Source organism: Chinchilla lanigera, unplaced genomic scaffold (assembly GCF_000276665.1).
Source record: "Chinchilla lanigera isolate Chin_1 unplaced genomic scaffold, ChiLan1.0 scaffold00010, whole genome shotgun sequence".
NCBI classification, from domain to species: Eukaryota; Metazoa; Chordata; class Mammalia; order Rodentia; family Chinchillidae; genus Chinchilla; species Chinchilla lanigera.
This window is the reverse complement of record NW_004955411.1, coordinates 30381021-30404527: the sequence shown is the minus strand read 5'-3', so window position 1 is coordinate 30404527 and position 23507 is coordinate 30381021. Positions and strand designations below refer to the sequence as shown.

The 23507-nt window shown below is 34.8% G+C and overlaps 1 protein-coding gene across 1 annotated transcript in view; it reads right to left on the bottom strand.

Annotated features, from left to right (window-relative positions):
* Lin28b (lin-28 homolog B (C. elegans)) overlaps positions 1-23320 on the bottom strand; it is a 118471-nt gene extending 95151 nt beyond the window's left edge. The window contains exons 1-3 of the mRNA XM_013510789.1: positions 23137-23320; positions 15109-15157; positions 7727-7914 (exon numbers count right to left, since the gene is read on the bottom strand). Of these exons, the coding sequence (XP_013366243.1) occupies positions 7727-7914; positions 15109-15142 (222 nt within the window). The 5' untranslated portion in view covers positions 15143-15157; positions 23137-23320. The remainder of the gene's footprint in view (positions 1-7726; positions 7915-15108; positions 15158-23136) is intronic.
* Positions 23321-23507: the final 187 nt, after the last annotated feature.

Here is a 23507-nt window from a genome sequence, read left to right as displayed (position 1 = left end):
AGTGCTGGGATTACACAGGTATGCGTCACCATGCCCAGTAAGCAAAATTTTGGAGCTGAGGATGTGGCTCAGTAGTACAATATGCTCAGCAATACAAGGATCTGGATCCAATGCCCAGTACTACCACCAAAAAAAACCAAAAGCCCCACAGAAACAATATGAGTATTAGTAGGCTTAATTGTCCTTTAGACTTGCAATGAGTTTATATTGTATGAAAAAGTACCATAAGGACAAATGAAATTAGGAGTGAAGATTAGTAAAGTGCATATAAATTAATCCCTTTCACAAACACAGGAACTACTAGTGTTAAGGGCAATTTTCAGAAAGAAATAAGTAAAGAAAAACAAAAAGGAAAAGTATGGAAAAGTATGGCAATGAATGTGGAACTTATTTGATAAAGGATATATCTGAGACAAAGTTAAAGTTAAACAGCTAGCATGAGATCATAAACATCATATAAGTCGACTGAGTCTCCAAGGCTGACTGCAAATGAGCATGACAGAACTTTCTAAAAATCTGGAATTATTACAGTCCTTAAATTATTTTCATGTATCGTATTTCAATCCATCTTTATCATTACCCTCTAAAAGAGGGATGAAAGTTAATAACACATTTTACTAATATGAACACTGAAGGTAGAGGAAAAAGCTTCAGGCCCAAAGTGAGACACCCCCACCCCCACACACCTTCTAGGGCACAACCAAGCCCATCTTCACTTCCAACGTTTCTCTCTAACCACTAGCAGAGTAATTTACTTCTCCCACAGCCAGCTAATACACTGGGATTTGATCACTGGTCTTTTTGATCAGAGCCTATATGTAAAGTCACATACTACTATACATTGTAATCTCACAGTAATTAAATAATTAATACAGTACTAGATATTAAATTATCACAGCAGGTCTATGAAGACAGTATTTTTTTCCTTAGCTTCTACTGAACAACATGTAAGCTCATGATCTACACCTAAAAAAACAGGCAAAAAAATTTCATGGTTCAACTATTAAAAATAAACTGCCTGGCAAGCTCGAGGTCCTGAGTTCAATTCCCGGTACCAAAAAAGAAATCTGCACAACAAAATTATTTCCAAGCCTCAACTTATGACCTGATATTTTAAACCGTATTTGTTTTTGTTTTTGAGACAGGGTCCCACTATAAAGCTCAAGCTGGCCTGGAATTCTTGGGCTCAAGTAATCTTCCTGCCTCTACCTCACAAACTGCTGGAATTAAAAGCGTGTTAAACAATATTCCAGAAGCTGGACATAGTGGAACATGCCTATAATCTCAGCACTCAGGGAGACTAAAACTGGGTGATACCACAAGTTTGAGGCCAGCCTGAACTACATAGTGAGTTCAAGGCCAACCTGAACTACATAGCAAGATCCTGTCTCAAAAAACCAACAAAAAACATTCTATTTACCACAAAACTATAATAAGACTTAGAGTTCACAGTAATAAAAATTAAACTATCAATAGTATGCAACATATTTGCCCAACTTTAAAGAAAGTTCATAAAATACACCAATTTAATTTTCAACCACGGAAAATAATTTAACAATAATCTTCATCTGGCACCAACAAATTTACATTTTAGTTTACTCGACACACACACACTAGGCAGTCTATATAAAATTACTACTCTTCACAACAATCTGAGAAGCTAGGTATCATTACTTCACCATTTACACTTGGTCACAAATAAATATAAGACTAAATTTACTATCTATCTAAATCTTATTTTAAAAGGCAATTCTAATTTGTCAAATATTTAGATATTAATGGAGGGAAGCAATCACTGGGCTGTCATCCAAACTACTACTTAAAAGATAAATCTTTACATAGCAAAATGCAACCTAGTTCTTTTGTTACTTTAACACTCATTAAAAGATCATTCTCTAAATGTACCCCACTACTTCAAATGTATTTTCTCAATATATTACTATTAGCAGCTGTTATGATGTAGTGAAATTATTTTATAGAAGAATATAAATCACTTTTCTTATGAACTCTATATGGTATAATGTCAGAGCCCAGAGTAACTACATACAAAACAGGCTCAAACTCTTGCTACTTAAATTCAAGGGAAACTCTCTCAAGATCTAAAAAGTTAGTAATAATTGAAATCTATTTCATACTTAGTCTCAAATCAAATCTACAGAACATTTAAGATGACTTGCCAGCTTAATTTGATTAAAAATACTCTTACTGTAGCTATATAATACTTGGTTTAGAAATAAAAACATACTACATTATATTTTTACTTAGCAACTTTTAGGTTAAACACAATACCAAAAAATTGCTCATTTAAGATACACAAGCTGGCATGGTGGGGCACACTTGTAATCTCAACACTCTGGGAGGTTGAAGCCAGAGGATCATAAATTCAAGGCAAGGTTGGACAACTTAGCAATTTAGCAAGACCCTGTCTCATAATAAAAAAATTAAGAAAGGGCTTGGAATGCAGCTAAGTGCAAAGGCCCTAGATTCATTCCACCACCAAAGGAAAAAAAAAATGTATACAAAACTATCTTAATATTTATGTAATTTCTGTAAAAGAACATAGTACTTAAATAATTTGTATAAAAGAATTAAACCAAATATAAGTAATGATTCACTGCTGCATGAAAACCAAAATTGCAGTGAAGGATTTCCTTTTTTACCATGTTCAGTATAGGTCACAACTCAGTTTGTAACTTTACATAAAACCCCAAAAATGAAGTAAATTAGATACAGGTTAAAGGTTAGTAAATACTTGTAAATGCTTTGTTGCTTATGTCCTTAATTTTAAAAAAATTCTTCAATTTACCGTCTTTTATTTGTTGTGAATGAACTTTTAAAGAAGGAGAATCAAATATAAGTAAGGGTATACAACATCAAAAAACAGCCCTAATGTAAACTATGGACTTTGGGTGATTATGATGAGTCAAGGTACAGTCATCAATTTTAACAAATGCACTGTACTACTGTGGTGGAGGATGGTATAACAGGGGAGGTTATGCATGTGTAGATGCAGGGTTACATGGGAAAAAGATCTCTGTACCTTCAACTTAATTTTGCTGTGAACCTACAAGTGCTCTTGACAAAAGTCTGTAAAAAGTGAGAAGGTTGAGTTAACTCAGTAGTACAGCACATGCTCAGTATATGCAAAGGTCTGGTTTCAATCCCAACCCAACACACACACACAAATAAAAAGAGACAAAGAAAGAAATATGTAAAAACACAATAATAACTACATGTCTTAAATATGTACCTAATAAACGTCTGGAGTATAAGAATACAACGAACTTTTAAAATTTAAACACAGTATACAACAAGAGTATGTAAAATGTGTCATCACTTGAAATTCCAAAGTATTCAGTATCTTTAGAGCTACATTAAAGTCTTATAAAATGCTGATTTAAAATCTTTACATGTAATTTTATGACTGAATAGTTCTAAAGTATTCAGTCTGTGATTCTTCTATATTGATAGACTCTGGATTTTCAGAATATTGAAATACATAACTTATTATACAAATGAGTTATAAATGTTTATGATCACATTGTTTTCAAGATTTCTATTTTAAATTTTCTTTAATTGGGAGCTCTGTGGAATTGTCTGCATGCCTGACAGCCTGGGTTCAAACCCTGATTAAAAAAATTATATAATTCTGTCATTTTAAACAGCCCTGAAAATAACAAAAACCACATACATTCTGCATGTGAGAAATGTTATGCTAAACTATAATGATAGTGAATGTGGCTTATTTATTACCCATGAAATATTATGAAAAGCTCTTAAACATGAATACACTGAAATAAATTTGTCTTCATAAATTGTATAATTAACACTGAAAATACACAGACATGCACTCTATGTTAGATAAATTGTTTAAACTGTAATTCTTAAAACTGCCATCTGAGTCAAATAATCAAATAAACATAAGACATATAAAATCTTTGTAATATGGATATTTGTGTTATCCATTAAGATGAAAATATAAATAAGAAATAAAGTAATAAGAAAATACCAATATATGAAAAGTGATGATTTCAAAATCAAATTCAAGAGTATTTAAGTCTACCATGTAATGGTAGTTTCATTGCAGTCATTTCCAAATTACTTTCTGTTTGGAAAAAAGTTTTTGTACAAATTAGGAAATATGTTTATGTTAAAAATTTCTGTATCATATTTGATGACAAAGAATTCCAAATATATATAAACCCAATATGTGAAAGGAAGTATTACATAAATAAGCTGAGAAGGTAGTAAAAATGGATTCTATACTTCTCCAGAAGAAAATGAAATTCAAACCACCATAGTTCTTAGGTGAGATAAAGACTTTGAAAATAAGTATCAAGATCTATGTATCAAATACAAAAACTTTACATGATAACAAACATCAACATGCAGCAGTGTAATTATGCCCTTTTAAAAAAAAAAATCCAATATTTAACTACCATATAATTCTTCTAAAGTACCATCAAATAGGTAATTCCCCCCCTAAAAGCTTACATTTAAAAAAACTGCCAGTAACCTTTTCTAGCCAATTTAAACATGTTCTCCTACAATGTAACTATGGATTCAATTTTTAAAGTTATTAATATAAGGGAACTGATACAAGTATTATTAGTACTTAGAAAATAATTGTACCCTACTGATGAAATCACTTTAGTAAGAACCTTAACATAATTAACCACACATATACTCTTTATTTCAACTGCAACAAGTGTTTGCTCTGAGGAAATTTCTTTAAAAAATTATCCTACTTTACAAACTGATTCATCATTAAAAATTTCAAGTTTCAGTTAAGTATTCTAAGGAACACTTCAAAAAATAGTATTGCAACAAAAGTTACAAATAGTATACTTTTGTCAACTTTTTAAAAACAAAGTGCTCATTATTGAATTCTATCAATGTTTCATTATTAACAGGGGTCAGAATATGTATATTCATTTCCTAACTATAAAAATCATTTAAATCACAAAGCTAACATTAGAAATTTTAAAAGACTGTCATTTAAAAACACCCAAGGCCATATACTATCCTCCAACAGCTGACTCTCACTACATTTACCAACATGTCTACAGATAGGAAAAGCACAGCACACACACACATTTCAACTTTAGGGTTTAGAGATATCACAACTAGAGGAAAGTTTGATAATATCAGTGTCAACAAATTTTTAAATAGTATTATGCAATAATAAATCTAAAGTTCTATTAAAAACACACATATCCTCTTTATTATATAACAGTTGAATTGTTTTGAGATATGCAATTCTTTGCAGTCAATATTTTTAAAAGAGAAAAATATTCTGGGTACACTGGCATTAATTTTTAAGTATGTTATGGAAACTGAAATAACTTGTATTTCCTGAAATATATACTATAAAAGTATGTTCAGAATACTTAAAAAAGAAATTCAATGGCACATATTTTTTTTTACCACACACAAAAAAACTGTCATATATTTAAAATAATTTGCATAGGTATCCGTCCAGCCAAACATTTAAAATTTCTGATTATCTATGATTCACATTTTATATAACAAAATAGTATAGAGACATAATGGGGAAAATCTAGCTTATATATAAAACCTGGCATGTTTTCAAAATGCTCATACAGTTTAAAAGATAGCTAAAATTAAATACATTTTAATAAATTTTATAAAATGGTCCTGAATTGCAATCTGCTTCTATAAAAGATGTTCACTTGATACCCATACAGACCATTTACAATGGTCTAATTATTACTTGTAGCTGCCTGGCTAAAATCAATAGAATTCCTACCTTAGAACAATTACTCATACAATTTTTATGTAATTTATGGAAATCTCAAAAGAGAAACTCCTTCAATGACACATTTAATTCTGTCCTTTTCTTAAATACAAGATGTATAAAAGAAGACTAATGCTAGCCAAACATTTAAAAAACAATCACTGTTTATAATCTAGAAACTGCTAGCTAAATGTATACATGTATAAGCTTTACCGGCAATATAGTCTTGTATTCAATTCAGTGGATCTAGGAACGTTTATCAACATATAACCATTAAATTAAATTTGGATGTCTCATGGGTCTCTACAGTAACACTTGTTAATAAAATGTCTAATACATGAATATTTTTTGAAAAACCAAGTTAAAACTAGGTAGGATCAGACAAAAGAAAAGTGCTATTTTTTTTCATTCATCTATAAAACAAATTTATGAGGTCGTAAAGAACAATTTAACAACCTAGAGAAGGTTCAAAGAGGGAAGTAAGAGCCTAAAAGAAAATAGATTTATCAATGATTTTTAGGTACTCAGTTTAAGAAGGGAAAGAGAAAGCAGGTTCATTTGGTAATGTAAGTAGGAGGCATAAAATTCAGCAGCTTCTATGTAGAATCCTGTTTGTGCACTTAAACCCTGTTTCAGATAATGCTGATCCTTCCTCATGTAAACAGCCAATAATGATGACCAGGCCTTTAGGAAAGGAAAACATATACCACACAATAAGGTCAGGAAGCTACCAAGCACTAGAAGACAACTGACCAAAACAGAATGGTTTCACATGTTCCTGTTGTTTATATAGGTATCTGATGATATTCCAGAGGAAAGAGGGGCTGCTGTAAATACTACCAGGAACATATCACACAGTATAAAATAAATACCATTTTCAAGCAGTGATTCTAAGTATTACAGGCATGTATCTGTATCAGTCAACCTGTTGTATTAACTACCATTCCTTCAACTCTTTTTAACTTAGATGTCAAGCGAAAATAAACCCCTTTAGTCCCAAACCCCTCTTTCAAACCGAATTCACTACAATTTATATTTCCTTAACTTCTTTTGAAGAAATAGGCCTCTAAGCACTCAATATCTTTTTAGTATAAAAATATTAATTAATAGAAAGAAATGCAAGAGAAAGAAGTACTAATGTATTATTTCCTGGGGGAAAAGAAATTTAAATGTGAAGGAATGACTTTCTGTTTGGTATTTAAGCATCTTTAAAAATTACAACACAATATAAGCAATGGTGGAAATTTACCCCAAGTAGCAGACTAGCACTTTTTAAACACACAACCTTGAGCCGCCTTTAGCCACATGTTTTTTTTAGTTCAGTCTCTTAAAGAGACAGTATCCTTTGGCCCAATGCCCCAATATGGAACACATTTCTTAAATGTTTGATACCTAAAAATCTTCCCTGGAATTTCTTCAAATCCATTCTAGCCCAAGAGTGTTCTATTTGGTCATACTGTGATATCAAACTAATTTCATTTTAATCTACAAATGACTAGGGGGCAGGCAGTGACAAAATAATCTAGGAGAAGCTACTGTGAGTAGAAGTGTCTAAAATATAGGGAAACTACGCATTTCTTAGAACAGCAAAATGTTTTGTTTTAAACTTCAAAATGATCGCTGTTTCTTCATTCATTTTTCTACCCACTTACTAGCCATAGGGGACCGATTGTAATCCATAATACCGGAAGCTACAAGAACACAATTTCGCTGTTCAATGAAAAGGAGGAAATGCTAGTAACATCAGCCTGAGTCCAAACAGTGAAATACCAAAGATTTCATTTCTATTAAGGAAAATATATCCTATATCCTACACATGCCCTAAAAACTGGATTACCACGTGATTGTAAGGACGGATTTTATCTTTTGATTTAGTTAGTAACATATTATTCTATGCCTATTAACGTAACTACAGATCAGCTCCTCAAAAAGGGAAAAGGGAAAAGGGCAGAAAAAAGTTTGGCTTACTTGGTGTACAAATACATCCACTGGAATATCCAAGGGGCTCCCCTCTCGGTTTATCATGGAGATGAATCCAAATCCCATTCGCACATTGAACCACTTACAGTGGCCAGTTCCGTGCAAAACCTGGGATTCCTCCTCTGCCTGCTCCGGCAGCTTCCCGGACTCTTCTCCACCACCTTTGCTTGCCCCGCCTGAGATGGAACAGGACAAAAAAGTCAGTTAATATGTATTTCCATACGGTGTTCATCGAAAGAGGAAAAAAAAAATTGCTTGGGGTGGGGAGGGAGAGAAAATAACAAATCATTAGTAAACGGTTTCATTCCTCCTTTTCTTCTAGAGAAAATATTTAAAATGAAAGCGGGGAGGGCAAAGCCACCTCTTTCTATCAATCACACCAACTTCCACGTTTCTGCACGTATGTATACTTTTCATTTAACTCCATTTTTCAACCACGCATTATACTACAGCTTGCGATACTTTACTTTCATGTTGCTGATTTAACACTCATCCCATACAAAGAGAAATTTTTAACGAAACTATTTTCTCTGGCAGGCAGGAGGAGAAAGAAAATGGTCAAGATAGAAGTAATAGTTAATGCACACGCGGCAGCAGTGAATCCAGGGTTATTTCCAATGCGCGTTCCCCTCCCCCCATAACTTTCAATTAAAGTTGGGGTAAGATGGGGGAGGGGGCAGGTGTATTAAAGTTTTCTTGGCCTCGCTAACTGAAACTGCGCTTAATCACGCTCACACAATTCAAACAATAGCCCCCTGAAAGCTTTTCAAGTAGTGAATCAGTGTGGGCGGTACAAAACATTTTTGGAAATCTATAACAATAGGTTTGCATAAAGCCCCATGGGAGGTAGGGAGGTAAGGCTCAGTATTGGGGTAAGCGGGGGCAGGGAACGGGGAAGGAAGGATGAGAAAGGGGGTGGTAGGGGAAGAAAAGAAAGAAAATCTCAGTAAAACAATGGAAAAGAAAATTAACCTTCGGCCATGTTGCCCCACGGGCCCTCTGCTCCAAACTCGTGAGATGAAAACTTTCCCTTTGGAACGGAGTGTTCTTCTGCATCAGCCTAACATCTTGACTTTGTGCGATCACAAATTTAGCTCGCATGGTCTCATGTGCTTTCCTTCTTTTGATTTTTTTCTCTTCTCTCTCGAGTTTCTGGCCCCCTGAGCACACGTGACTTTGTCAATTACATGCTTTCTTGCTACTAATTTCACCTCGGACCCTTAAGGGGCTGGCAAGAGGAAGAGATAACCAATCGCCATTTCATCTCTGCTGACATCAAAATAATTTATGAATGAACACTAAAAACTCATACGTTAAAGACAGTCTGAGCTGCTTCTTTACAATATATCAGAATTCTGGTTTCATCCTTCTATTTAAGCACAATGGAGGGTTCCTTGTGAATCGTCGATTTAGAAAAACAGCAGTCATGTATGTGCACACGTGTGCCCCGCACACAAGCCCTTCTAAACCTTCTCACAGCACAGAGGCATTTAAATAAAGCAACGTATGTGTTACGGTTTTCTTCCCTTAAGAATTAGGCTACTTCCGTATCATTAAACCTGCTTCGGACACTACAGTTTCATATTTAATTTAATTAGAGGAAAATATGTAATTTATAAAAGACCAAATTAATCCTAATTACATACCCTTTATTAAAACTTTATACTACAGAAAAGGCAAAAGTGCCTAATTATAACCTCAATCGATTTTCCAAATTTAAAATAAAAATTTACCAGAAAAGTTATTCCCATTTTAAATTTTATTTAAGTTTATCATTTCAGAACATTTTAGAGGGGGCTGGTAAGGAATAGTACTTCACAGGTTTCTCCGCCATCTCTTTCCGGGGGAGGAGATGTGATTAATGACTTCCTAAATAACAGCCCAGTTTCGCAGCCTAACAGAGTGAACCTCAATCAGCCGCGATTGTTCCCCAAGAGCGAGAGGACTTAGGGCAGAGGGGGAGGGGAGTGCCGGGGAGGGGAGGTGAAGAGGAGCCGTCAGGAGAGGCGGCTGCACAGCCCTAAGGGGGGGACAGGCGCCGGCCGGGATGGAGCGAATAAAGAGGGTACGTGTGACAAAAAGGTAAATTCGTGTATTGACTGCATCCTGGTATTTTAAATGTCCACTACCAACGAGTAGAAAAGTGGAATAAACGAAAAATTAACAACGGATTAGGCTCTTCCCGTCCTTTTCCCGTTGGCCCCCAGTTTCAAAATGCTTACTTTTTACCTTTCAAATCAGCTCAAAAGATTGATTGAGATGCTGATTACATTACCCCCTCTTATTGAATATATACTAAGTATTATAGATTAACTAGAAATGCTTTACTTCCTGTAAAATATAAAATGTCACCTCTCTGTTAACATTAAAAGGCACCTACCAATCTTTACCCCACCCCCATCTCGCCCCCATTTTCTTAGACAGGCAGTTTACGGAAAAACTACAGATAGCACAGATCGCACTTCCCTTCCGCAAAGTTGCTGCGCTGACCCTCCCCCACGCTGCAACCCCCTCCCCACCTCCAAACAGGCCACATTCTAAGTGTTTCACACAAACTAAAATGTTGGCATTCTGAATTAAAAAACCTATTGAAAAAAATACATACGCTTATTAACACCTTTCTCGTATCAAACAACTAAAAAATTTAGTTCAGATTTAAGTGGAATGGATGTATATTAAAAAAATTGAAGTTAATTTTCAGCTGTTTGTGATAAAAGGTGTCAATTAAAAGCAATCAGTTTGGAAAATTTTTTTTCACCTGTTTTTATTTCTTTTGTTGTTTCTCAAGAAAAAGAGCGGGCTTTCTGGTTTTATTTATTTTGAGGGTAGCAAACAGGGTATTAGCTGGTAAGGAGGAAAGAAATGTAAAATGCTAAATGATTTTCCAAGTGTAACAAAAGCTTCACAACCTGAAAACATTATTTGCTAACAAAATATTTATCAGCCATATTTTCATAATGGAAATGTGACCGCTACTGTTACACTTAATTTACATTGACTTATAAGGAAGTAACTTTAACAATAGCATTAGAGGTATAACATTATATGTAATATAAAAAACTTTTAAAGAATGACCTTTAAAAAATCGGCATGTTATCAAAGAAAAATCTGAAAAAAACTGAGTGAAAAATTCATAGACCAATATACGTTGGTTTACAGTAAAAACATTCGTAACCTACAAGTTTGTTTTGAATTAGAGAACAGTTTACTCATAAAATTAGGAAAACTATGTAATTGCATTCTGAATCTTTATTGTTAAATCTGACAAAATTCAAACTCATCAATATGTAGATGCTGTGTGGAATAGCATAGCTGAACCACATGGAAGGGTACTGTTATGAGCTTCACAGTAGTGCCTAGTTGGGGGCTCCCAGTATTAGAGGAATTAAGGTAGGGTTCACTGGACTGGTCACTGGTGTCAGAGGTTATCGACTCATTCATTTCCTGAGAAGGACATCAGCCTTTCAAGTAGTGTAGGTTTTTTCCAACTGGGAACCCTGAGAAATCTCTAAAATTCATTCACAAAGAAATTAAGGCAAATACATTAAAATGCCTTGGGTGGGGTAAACAAAAGGGAGAGCAAAAGCAAGGGAAGGTGAGAGAGGAGGGAAGTTGGAAAGAGAAGCAAAGGTAGGAGGCTCTGATTTACCAATTCAAGGGCACTCACTGTCTTTTGAAATAGGTTTGTCTTTTCTGCCTCCTCAAATCTGCAGAGCCTAAGATCCCTTTATAAACTGACCATAAACTCTTAGAGCTCAAGAGTGGTTCTTTCACATAAAATGGCCCTATGAGTCTCCTACAATGCGTTCCAATTTGTCACCTTTCTGAAGTCTTCTGGTTTTAATTTTTTTCTCATTTCCTATTTGATTTTAGTCCCAGAAAGACCTGTGTTTGACTCAAAACGCATGTTTTATACCTGCGAAAGCCAAATATTTTATAGCTTGATTTATCATAGTTCTTCCAAAACGTCTTTAAAACGACTTCAAGTAGCTACAAAGACTCATGAAAGCGGGGAGGGGGAAATCAAAGAAATACTCTATCATGTCTGTTGGTTATTACAATCTTAGGTTTCCTCATTTTAAAAAAAGCAGTTATACAATTTCTCAGCTTCCCCCTCTCAAGGCAAGGAGCTGAGAGACGTGGCAGAGCCCACCGTCGTGGTTTCCAACTATAAGCTACGCGCGACTTCTACTAAAGAACAAACAATGCTTTGGTTCCCCGGTTCTTCTTAAAACTAAGCGGAGGGGCTCTGGCGCGGCTGGGTGCGACTCCTCCACTCCTGTACGTCCTCCACGCTGCAAATACACCGGGTCCAAGCCCAGCACAATCTCTGCAGCCCGAGCCTTCCGGCTCAGCTCTAGCCCCAGGGGCCAGCAAATCTGCCCTTTCTTTCCACCCGGCCCTGCGATGTCCTCTCACCTTTCCCTTTTCAGTTCTCGGGCACCCTCCCTTTTATCCATCACATCAACACCTCCTCTGCAGAAGTCGAGCCACTCCAAAGGCTGGTGAAGTCTCACTAATTAGAGGACTTTTACATGTGTCATGTATTCCCCAAGAACAAAAAGAAACCCTCGCCTTTACCACTAAGGCGAAAGCGCTGGGAGCAATCTAGTATTTTTACTGAATTTCCATACACACATCATTTGTAACTTGATCCCTTTATCAGTGAGACACCAGAACCTTCAAAAAGTAAGATAAGTGAGGTCAAGGAGCAAGGGAGAATCTGGAGAACCCAGGAAAACGACCGCCCCCACCCCCACCAGGCCCTGCCTAAAATGGAGCCGTCTTCAAACAAACCCGGCGCCGTCCTATCGTCCTATCGCGAAGCCACGAAAGCAGCGCCAGCGCCCGCGAGGGGCAGGGAGCGCGGCGGCGGGAGGGGTGCACGCGCCCCGCGCTGCGGGGGACAGGCGCGTCCCGGCGCGACCCTCCCGCTCACTCTGCCGGCCGCACGTCGGGGCACCGCGTGCAGCTCCCCCACTCCGCGCGCCCGCGAACCACCTGGCAAGGACTGTCCTCACCCTCCCAACATGGACTCAAAGGGCGGGCGGACCCGCACGGGTGCGCTGGTCTTTGGGTGCTCACGTCAGACTATGGGGCCGCTTTGTTTTTGTTTCCTAAATAAAAATTCCGTTCCCATCCCATTTTCTTATCTGGAGAAAAAATGCTCCTGCTTTAACACAACTGTTCTCTTTTAACATATTTCACAGTTGTAAGAACTAAAACTTTCTTAAATATCTTCTGAACACGTTTTTTTGGAAATGATGAAGTAAAATTGTGAAAATGTGGAACAGATTAGCGCAAATTTTCAGTTTTCCGTTCGAATTGCCTTTATATTTTAAAATCAAGCTTTTGCAAATTCTGAGTCAGCTATGTTTCAGCAAAGTATTTAGAGAAACAAAATTCACACAAAACAGGCATTATTTTAAGACCACCACTTTGTGGAAAATACCTTTTAAAAAAACTGGAATGGCAAAAACTACTCATGTATTCAGACTTTCTCCCAATCGAAAAATAAAAATTTCACAATTTCTTCTCCAAATATTTCTTGAGCTCTGCTCAGAAATACTTTAAGTGATCTTAATTAACAGGTTAGAAAAAAAATCATGTGGTAAGAAGCTTTTACATTACTTTGCTCAGAACAGCACAAAAGAAAAAGCTTCACGATTTATTTGAAAAAGGCAGTATCTTTCACCCTGTACTACTCGAACACGTACATTTCATAATTTAAAGATATTTTTGCAGTTAATATTGTAGGGGAGCACTAATGTAAACACACGTCATTCTCCCTCCCCTAAAGCTTGAATAAAAGTTTATTCTTTAAAACTTAATTTCATCAGTGCTCACTTTGCAGCACATATACTAAAAACTTAACTTCATCACAGCAAATAATCCACTGAAAGAACAGCATGGACTGTCTCCCAGGCATTATTTTAATATTTACACTTTAACTTTATTCTGATACAGATATAGGAAGGAAAAGAACAGTGGGAGAGTAAAAAATGAAATCATCAGGCTTTAAAGATGCCCAGGTGAAAAGCAAATTTGTGAAGAAAAAACATCCAGCTAGAAACTCAGAGCCAGTCATTAAACTCATGACCTTGTACGAGACAGTTTCTCTGGGCCTCAGTTTCCTCATCAATAAAGCTAGGAGACTACACCAGTTTCAAAGTCTTCCAGCTTTAAAAAAAAAAGTCATCTTTAGAAATAACCTTTCCCTTCTTTTGGTGAAAGTGGTGCCTCTCCTTTCCAACCCCTATTTAATCACAAGGAAACACAGACATGAAACTTTATTGCAGTCACTTAACACATTGGTGCTAACACTATTTCCCAACAGAAAAGAACAATGTCTCTGGACTGCCTCCTGAAAAGAACCACAACCAATAATAAGGGAAAGTTGTTGGTATGTTAAAATTATGACAGCAACTTTTGAGAATTTTCTTTTTCATCAGTATCATCTCCATGCTAACAGATTCACTCTAGAAAAAAAATGTGTCAAATGACAATACAGTTCCTATCATTTCTTTCATTAAACTTTTTTATCCTTACTGCGTTCCTCAGCTACTCAGTCCTTATTTGATAAACTTAATAGAATAACATCATTTTATGTGTAGTTATGAGGGCTCAAACCTTTCCAGATCACAATTCTGTGTTTTTTGCAAGTCAAGAGGTAAGTCAGGGTATTAAATTCATCAGGGCAGAAGTCAGAGTAACCATTATTATCAAATAAAAGTTACTGAAAAAAATTATGTAAGTTAATTTCAGTAATATATAAGAAAATGCATGTCAGAAGTCTAACTTTTAAACGTTAAACATTGAAAAGATTCAGTTTTACAATATAATAAGGAGCAAATTTAGATACATGTCCATAAAAAATGATGTAAATGGACATTCCTGGATTAGGCAAATTACCTCAAAAAGAGTCTCATATGTTGTGCTATTTATGTTACAGTGCATTATTTGAAAACAGTAAAAAGTCTCTATCTTTAATTCAATAGATATTAGTGACCATAGGGAATTACAAAAATGAATAAGCCATGAATACTTTTCACCTATCTCCACAAGCATTTAAATATTACCTGTTATCTATCTGGTTTGCGTTACTTAAAAGAGAATTACAAAATACAATACTGCTAAACTCAGGGGGGAAAGGAATTAATTAGAAGATACTACCCATGAAATTCTGGTGGGAATACCAGTTTTACAGATAGTGTCATGTGGATGGAATATAGTAAGACATGGTGACTATCTTGCCTAAGGGGAAAGTCAAAATGGAGAATTCCTGAGACTCTCTCAAGTTCTCTCAGATGTTCCTCATGACTTTTTAACATTAATTAAGTAAAATATTTAATTTTAAAAAACAGACTAACCTGGGGCTGATGAAACCTGGTTGAATGACCTCATCGTCTTCTGAAGAACCTAGAATCAGAGAGCTCAAGTCAGTACTACATTAATTGCCTATTTAATTGCCTCTTCTTCAGCTTAATGGCTCATTAGAAAGCAATAAAATACCCAGGTTTTGACTCTGTGAAGTGACCTGTAAACTTTTTTTTTTTAGTTTAAGAGTCACCTAGCAAAAATTAGATAACCAAGTGGCATAAACTTGCCTTTTATTTCTATTGGAAAGACACTGCTTTAAAAACATTTTAAAACAAGAACATTAAATGTAAAGTTCAGTTTTATGAACAATGTAGTTTTAATTTCTGATATTTAATTTTACTCTGTAATCCAAGAATCCCAAGCTTTTTCAAATACAATTAAAATCTACCTAAACTACAATATTGTGCTTCTTGATGAACCTGACTATTCTCTTTGGATGTATTTTAGATAATAAATCAAGAGAATTAATTATGGTACTATACCACTGACACTGGGTTTGCTACATTCAAATGCTTTTTGAGAGAAAATTACTCAACTAGTAATCCATTTAATCAGTAATGAATATTTAAAGGTATCTACTATGCATTAAGCCAGATTTTAAAAAGCAATATTAGTTTCCATTTTAATATAAGTAGTGATATTTCTAGTATATCCACTAGCAGATGCCACAACACAACGACACCTAGAAGAAGCCACCCAGTAATAGCACTTGGAAGGGAAACTCCTTGAGCTCTGAATTACTTTTTACTCTTGGATTTGGAAAATAGATTGGTCTAAACATGCAACCATTCACCTGCTGCCACACACGGTTTTTCTTTTAACTAAATTTTAGACTCTGTATCTACCATATAAATTTTTCAATGAAAGTATTATGTGTAAATTTTTTAAACTGCAATTTAATTTCTCCTCAAAAGGAAATAGAGGCTTTTCCAAGTGGAGTTCTACTGAATGTTGACCCAAGAATCTTCTTACAAAGGATGACAATCCCACTGAGTAAGATTTGAAAAGACTAGAGGAAGAATGTGAACAAAAGGCACGTGAACCTCTTGTACATTAAATCCTTCAGTTATCCTGTGTTTACAACCAAAAGATACAATAATAGACCCTAACTTTAACAAACTTCATTATTAAAACTGATGGAAATGGAGCTTTCCTTTACATTGAAGCTATATCATTTTATTTTGCACATTTGGTTTACATGTGTGTATTTAAATACTATGCATAAATATTTCAGCAAAACCTTAGTTAATGCTTTTTATTCAAACAGCCCATAGCCTATGCTTAATGCTATCTACTTGTATTTACAGAAAAGTTCAAATCAACATTTTAAAAGACGTGTGAACATAATAGATAAAATTTGGTTAAAAAAACTTTTCAAATAATTTGGATGATTATAAATGAGAAATTTAATAAACTCAACCAACATAAGAGAGGTGGCTAATGTTATTTAACTCAAGAACTCTAAACTTTTGGTGTTTAAAAATAGTCAACTTGAATGATAAAGATGTTCAGATTTTTCACTATCCAAATGCATGTTTTTGGTTAATAGTTACAGTATTAGCATCCCTTTAAAGCCAGGCATGATGTCTTATGGCTGTAATTCCAACACTCAGGAGGCTGAGGCAGGAGGAACAGTGTGATTTCAAAGCCAGCCTGATCTAGAAAGAGAGACCCTGTCTCATAAAAAAAAAAAAAAAAGGAAAATGGAATTATTTCACAGACAATTCATGTATTTTACTGGTTTACAAGGTTTTGTTTGTTTTAGTGATGCAAGGGATGGAAGCCAAGGCTTTGCACATGGTGCTCTACTACTGAGCTACATTCCCAGCCCCATATTTCATTAAGTAATTGTCAAAAATTTTCAAAAAATGAGTTGGTAAACAGAATTAGGTTTAAATAAAGGTATTACAACCCATCCATCAAATATTTCTTAAACCATAATACAAATAAATGCAGGTAAATGACTTTTTTTTCAGTACTAACCCCAGTGCCTTGTTCATGCTAGGCATGTGCTCTATCACTAAGCTATATCCCCAGTCCTTTTTCAGTTTTGAGATGGGGTCTTGCTAAATTGTCCAAGCTGACCTCATACTTGGAACTGAGAGTATAGATGTGTGCTGGCACACTGACATTTATAATTTAAATATTCATATAAAAGGAGGCACCTTTGAAGTAATAATTTAAATATTTAAGTGCATGACTTCTCCAAGAACATTTGTATTTTATACATGGCGGGTTTTTTTTAAATTTTTTTTTGTTTTTTTGGTTTTTTTCCCGTACCAGGAATCGAACTCACAACCTCGCATTTGCCAGGCAAGCGCTGTGCCACTGAGCTAAATCCCCTGCCCCTGGAGTCTTTAAATATAATTTCCATACTACAACACGCATTGTTAATTTCCTACCACTTTGTAACTCTATATTGTCTGTACTGTTCTTTTGCTATTTTGTAAAATGTTATCTGTTAATGTTTTCCTTTTATTTTTAAAATAAAATAAAAAATATAATTTTCAGTAACATACCTCAGTAACGTAAGAGTTCACTTTTATTAAAAAGCAAAACCTAATTAAAACTGAAGTCCTGGAATAGACTTTTCTGCCCATTCAATAAACTAGTTCCTGTTCCTCATTTAGAGCTTCATTTTGAGCTCCTTTTCTTTGTTTCATGCTAAGTACAATGCCTCTATCACGCCATACTATATAATACTTTAACAGACCATGAACATGTTCTTCCTCCCAACTTGACTCTGTGCTCTGTGGTGGCTGACACTGTTGTATGTTTAGCTCGTTTTTTAAAATCTCTATATTCTTTAGTGTTCCATATGTCTTCTTGTTGTTGTTGTTGTTTCACATTATCCAAACTGAACCCAGGGCCTGCATACCCCATGCTACAACCCCAGCCCCCTTTGCTTTTTTGAGACAGGTCTTGCTAACTAAGTTGTCCCCGCTGGGCAGGAACTTGCAATCCTCCTGCTTCAGTCTCCCACAGTGCTGAGCGTATAGACATTCACCAATATCCCCTGCTACAATATATATTTTTTGAATGAATGAATGACTTAATTTCTGTAGCTGGTTCAACAATCTCTACAATGACTTTTATGGAAGAAAGAAAAGGAAAGGACTTGTACACAAAACTTTTATTAAAATAACGTTTTCACATGAAAAAAATGTAACACAATCATTTGAGTACTGAAAATATAAAATATATAAAGAATTCTAATTTTATTATAAATATACAGGAGCTGGGATGTAGCTCTGTAGAAAACAAAGCAAGCAACAATTCAATTTTTCTTTCTTAGAAAAATAAGTCGGCAAAAAGTTTTTAAATGGCACTACTATACTTAAAACCATATAGCAAACGTACTATACAAATACCAGAGTAAAACCTAAAGCATAATACTTATTTACGTCAACTACAACTTAAAATATATACATGTATCAAATATTAGGCATGAAAATTCAAGTACTTTTCAAAATGTTTTACACTGTCCTCTAAAAAACTGCTTACTGTGAATTAAAATCATACTGTAATTATTCTTTGCAAATTAGGCAACAGACTATATACAAATGATGCCTAACCAAGATCAGGATAAATTATTTGGCAATTTATTGAACTTCCTGTGGTAATTATGGGTATAACTGGATGTACTGCTTATACTGTCTCAAATATATATAGGTAAAAAATATGCTATGAAAAGGGAAATTAACACAAATATTTACATGTGACTTATTCAGCTGAAAACTTAGGTTATGGGTGTTGACAACAGGAAGCTTCATATTTGGTGAAACATTTTGGGAAGTATTTTGAGAACTGAGAATTACACATCACCTTAGGGAAAATATTTCAAAGTTGTGTCCTTGGGCCAGGGATAGAGCTCAGAGGCACAAGCTCTGCCTGGCAAGTGCAAGGTCCTGAGTTCAATTCCCAGTACCAAACCAAACCAAACCAAACCAAACAAAGTTGCATTCTTTTTTACATTTACAGTGTATGTGATTTACCTCACAATATATAAAACTACCTGAGGGTAATATCTGTAATAATGCTGAATCACAGAAATGAATTTAACTTTCTCAATCATTATCATTGTGTTCAAATGAAAAGTTTATTCTAGAAAACAAAAACTTCAGTGAATAACAATCTCAGTCAACTAAGATTGCATGAAGACAATGATGGGAGCAAATGTTAACTGATAAACACATTTCTTTAACGTAAATGTAAACAGCACAGCTGAGTCACAACACAACTGAGCCACAGCTAATGCAGATGTTTACATTTTATACAATAGTTTTATTTATATAACAAAGCTTACAGATGAATCATCACATACATCATGTTGAAAAGAATAAAACTTTAAAAAGCAATAGTTCTTTGTATTTTTTAAGGTATCAGAATAGCAACAAAACTCCTCTTAATGAACCTGATTGCACATGCTTTGAAGCCTCACCATAACTCTATGATAAAAACTTTTAAAAAGCTTATGGTTATACTAAGAATGATTCCAAGTAAAACTTACTACAACACTAAAAAAAATTTTAGTGGATACCCAATTTAAGTTTTAATATAACATTGTTAATAACTAAAAACTTTTACTACTAGAGATATAACAGAACTTTTAGTGCATTCTAAGTATAGTACTAAACATTTTTAAAAACATCTCAGTATAGAGATATTCATCTTTACATCACTGACGGTGAACTAATGGTGTAATGTGATACTATACAAAAACAATAGCATTTTAATAGCAGAGGAGATTAAACCAACAGTAATGTTTTTAAAAAAGCTACAACTTAACAAATTTTTTTCTAAAAGTTTAAATCTACAAAAAACACTGAAGTCTATTTTCAACCTATCAAGTCTAGAATTTTACTTAAAATGTTTTTGAAGGGTCTAAACAAACAATGCATAAAAATATCAGACAAATATAAAAGTTACATTTCGGCTCTCGTATTTCCAAATAAATCAGTAAAAAAAATAGCAATTTGAAAATATCTAGAAATTTTAAAACGTGTTTTTCCACCATTATAACTGATCACTCAACACTAAGTTCTTTTTACCATATAATTAAGCTTTTGTTCAGCCATAAAAAAAACTAGAGACTGATTGCTTGAAAATTAGCTGCATGCCCTTTGTCCTGGTTTGTCACCTTTGACCCTTAATTTGATGAGCCTGCGTATCAACCCCTTCTATTTTTAGTAAAATAATGTCAAAGTTCTATGCATAAAATAGTACTTTTTACTGAAATATTAAATGTATTACAACATTTCTTTACAGGTAATTTCTATGATTGTTTCAAACCAATGTTCATCTCGCACAATGGAGAGCACAATATATTACTGTGAGGGACGAAACCTTTTGTTAGTTTGGCTGTGAACAGAAAATTTCCCAAAAGTACTAGGTCAAGATCATTATAAATTCAAACCTTCTATTCTTTACTTAGAAAACTGCTTATACTGTTTCTAAGTAGAATTTATTTCCTGTGTGATTTCTAATTTGGTTATGTTTAATAATCATATATTTTGATACTGGTCTTGAATCTAAACCATCAAAATATGAACCTAAATAAAAAACTAAAAACATAAAAGTTTATACTCCACCTTATAGCACAATCAACTAAAATTGTACAGTTTTTGAATAACTCATTGCTTGCTTAAACCTGTTTCCAAATCTTTGTCACCATCTGCAAATGGCAGCTTTCAAAGAAAAAGAAATGTCTAACTGATCATACTGATTTTACTGGTATTTTTCAAAATAATGTTCTGCAATAAATCAATGTATTTCTAAAATAAAACTTCTCTAGAATAATTTCTAGATGATTGCAATTCAACATCGTAAAAAGTTTTTAAAGTAAAAAATATGTATGAAATACATAGTTTCCACCATCATGATGCTGCTTGAACATCAATGCAATTTCAACAGTTTTCAGTTAGCTTTAGCAGTGGCCAATATGGCTGTCTTGATTCAGCACTATGGTCAGCGACTTCACAGACTGTCGTGTCAGAGAGATTCAACACAACACTATCACACACATACGAAATGCACAAATTTCTCAGGTCAATGTAATTCTATATATGACATATTTTTAGATATATTTGTATAAATCAATCAAGTATCTGAACGTAAAGAATTTTCATTGTTCTGCTTGGTGATCTAGAAATTTTACTTTGTAATGCATTGAAAACAGTACTTATTCATAAACACAGTTCCTTTAAAGGGCAAGAAAATCAGGTACTAGGTACAAGTTTTAAAGCATTTAAACATCAAATTTTGAGCATTTGAAAATTTAAAAAGAAAATTCAATTGTACTAAATATCACCAAATAAGGAAACCCTTCAGCTGACAAAATATTTTAATGTCCTTTTTATAATCAATAACTTTAATACTTCTAAGTTGATTCATCTCTGCATCCCCACTTTTTTCTTAATCAACTCAACTATAGATTAAATATTTCATAGGTCATTTCCTGACCTGAGTTTGCTAATATAGTCCCTATAGCTGTACATAGCACTTGAATTATTTTAAAGAGAAATCAGTCCTTTACTAAACCTGAAAGATGTTATACATACAGGTTGTATTTAATAACATATCTTCTCTTTAATCATGATTTTGTAAATTATGACAGCAATGGGTTATAAATTCCAACAGTGACATGATCAGATAACAAGCATTACTAATGTTTCTAGTAGGTAAGATCTGCTTAACCTTTACTTCGCCAGAACCAACACAGAAACGATTCTATATTTACTAAAATTGTAGTGGCTTTTTGTAACTTACATGTGCAACACCATTTAAAATAAGTCATTTAAAAAACTTTGAACACAACCATCTCGAATCTCAATCTGCTTCATTTACAAAGTAGAAGATTAACCATATTTTCCCCTTTTAACCTGTCAATTCTGCATTGAAATCCTGATTAATTACAGAACAGTTTTCATTCTTTGTGAAATAAGACTGGCCACAGAACATACATGATGAGATACTCGGCAATCTGAAAAGAATTAATATAATCACTAAATCATATGGTTCAAGATCTATAGAGAAGTACCTATGAATAGTTCCAATGATTGCTACATATTACAAATTGATACAATTCCTTAAATTTATGATATTCTATAGCAACCAATTATTAGCTGGTGCTATTTGTAAAACAGAAAAGTATAATAAAACTCATTCACTGATACATGGTTCCTCTACCCTTAAACATTAGAAAGAGGCCCTGTGTCAGTTTAATTTCTAAAGCTCTTTAGGAAATTAGGCACACTGCATTGCAATGCATGCGAAGATAAACAGAGAAACAAAAACTGCCCCGAAAATGCACATGGGTCTAATGTTAACCTAACTGGAGCACTAGCTATTACATGTTCTTTTCCTAATTTATAAACTAATTTCTCTATCAAATCTATGTAAATCCACAACAGAAAAAAGGCAATTTCAAAACATACAAAATTACACAAATTGGCATACATTCCCAAGAGCTCAGTTTTAACTTTTCAACTTTCCTTAAAACTGTTCACAAACTTAAATAAAACTGTTTTGTGATTTATTGCTGGACTTAACATGTTGTTTTCACAGAGCGTTTTTGCATTCCCATCTAGCTAAACATAGTAATCTGCATCAAAAAGTAAAACACGAGCATTTCCTGGACCAGAGGTTTAAAAAAAAAAAAAAAAAAAAAATCCCTTTCCAGCACACCTTCCCAGCAATGCTGTTTCCAATTCATTCTAATTTCAGTTTGTCATCTGTAATGTTCGCCTCCACAATATCTGCGATGAGGAAATAAAAAACGATGTGTTTTCTCTTACATTAATAACTGTGCATAGACCTGAACACTGCGCATTTTCTGGCGCACGGAACAGCTGGAGGTCTAAAAACTCGCACGGAGCATTCAGGTCTCTGGACAATCCCGCCGTGGGTAACCCGCACACCCACGGGGCAGGGGCCCGAGGGGGCCGCAGGGAGCGCAGGCGCTGGCTCTGGCTCCCTGCCTGGTACGCGAGACAATTCAAAATGGCGGACTTACTTACATTTAAGAAATTTCCGCACTGAGAGCTCCGAATACATACTCTAGGATGTTACTCGGAAACACTCAATATTTACGAATGTGTGATATAAAAAAAAAAAAAGTTTTTTGGAGTGCAAATCCTCGTAAAACACCCTCACGCGGGGTTGCAGCGGTCGGTGAACGCGTCCGCACGTGGGTCACTTCCTCGGTTTTTCCTGTTCCGAAAGCCACCTAAACCCAGCCGCATTTCCCCTCCGTCGTCTTCCGATCCTTAATTTTGATTCCCGAATTCACACCACAGACACCGAAGCAGAATGGATCCCCGACGCCTGCCCACCCGGTACAAAGCGGCTGCGTCGGCCGAGCGCGCGTAGGGCAGGCGCGGCCGCCCCC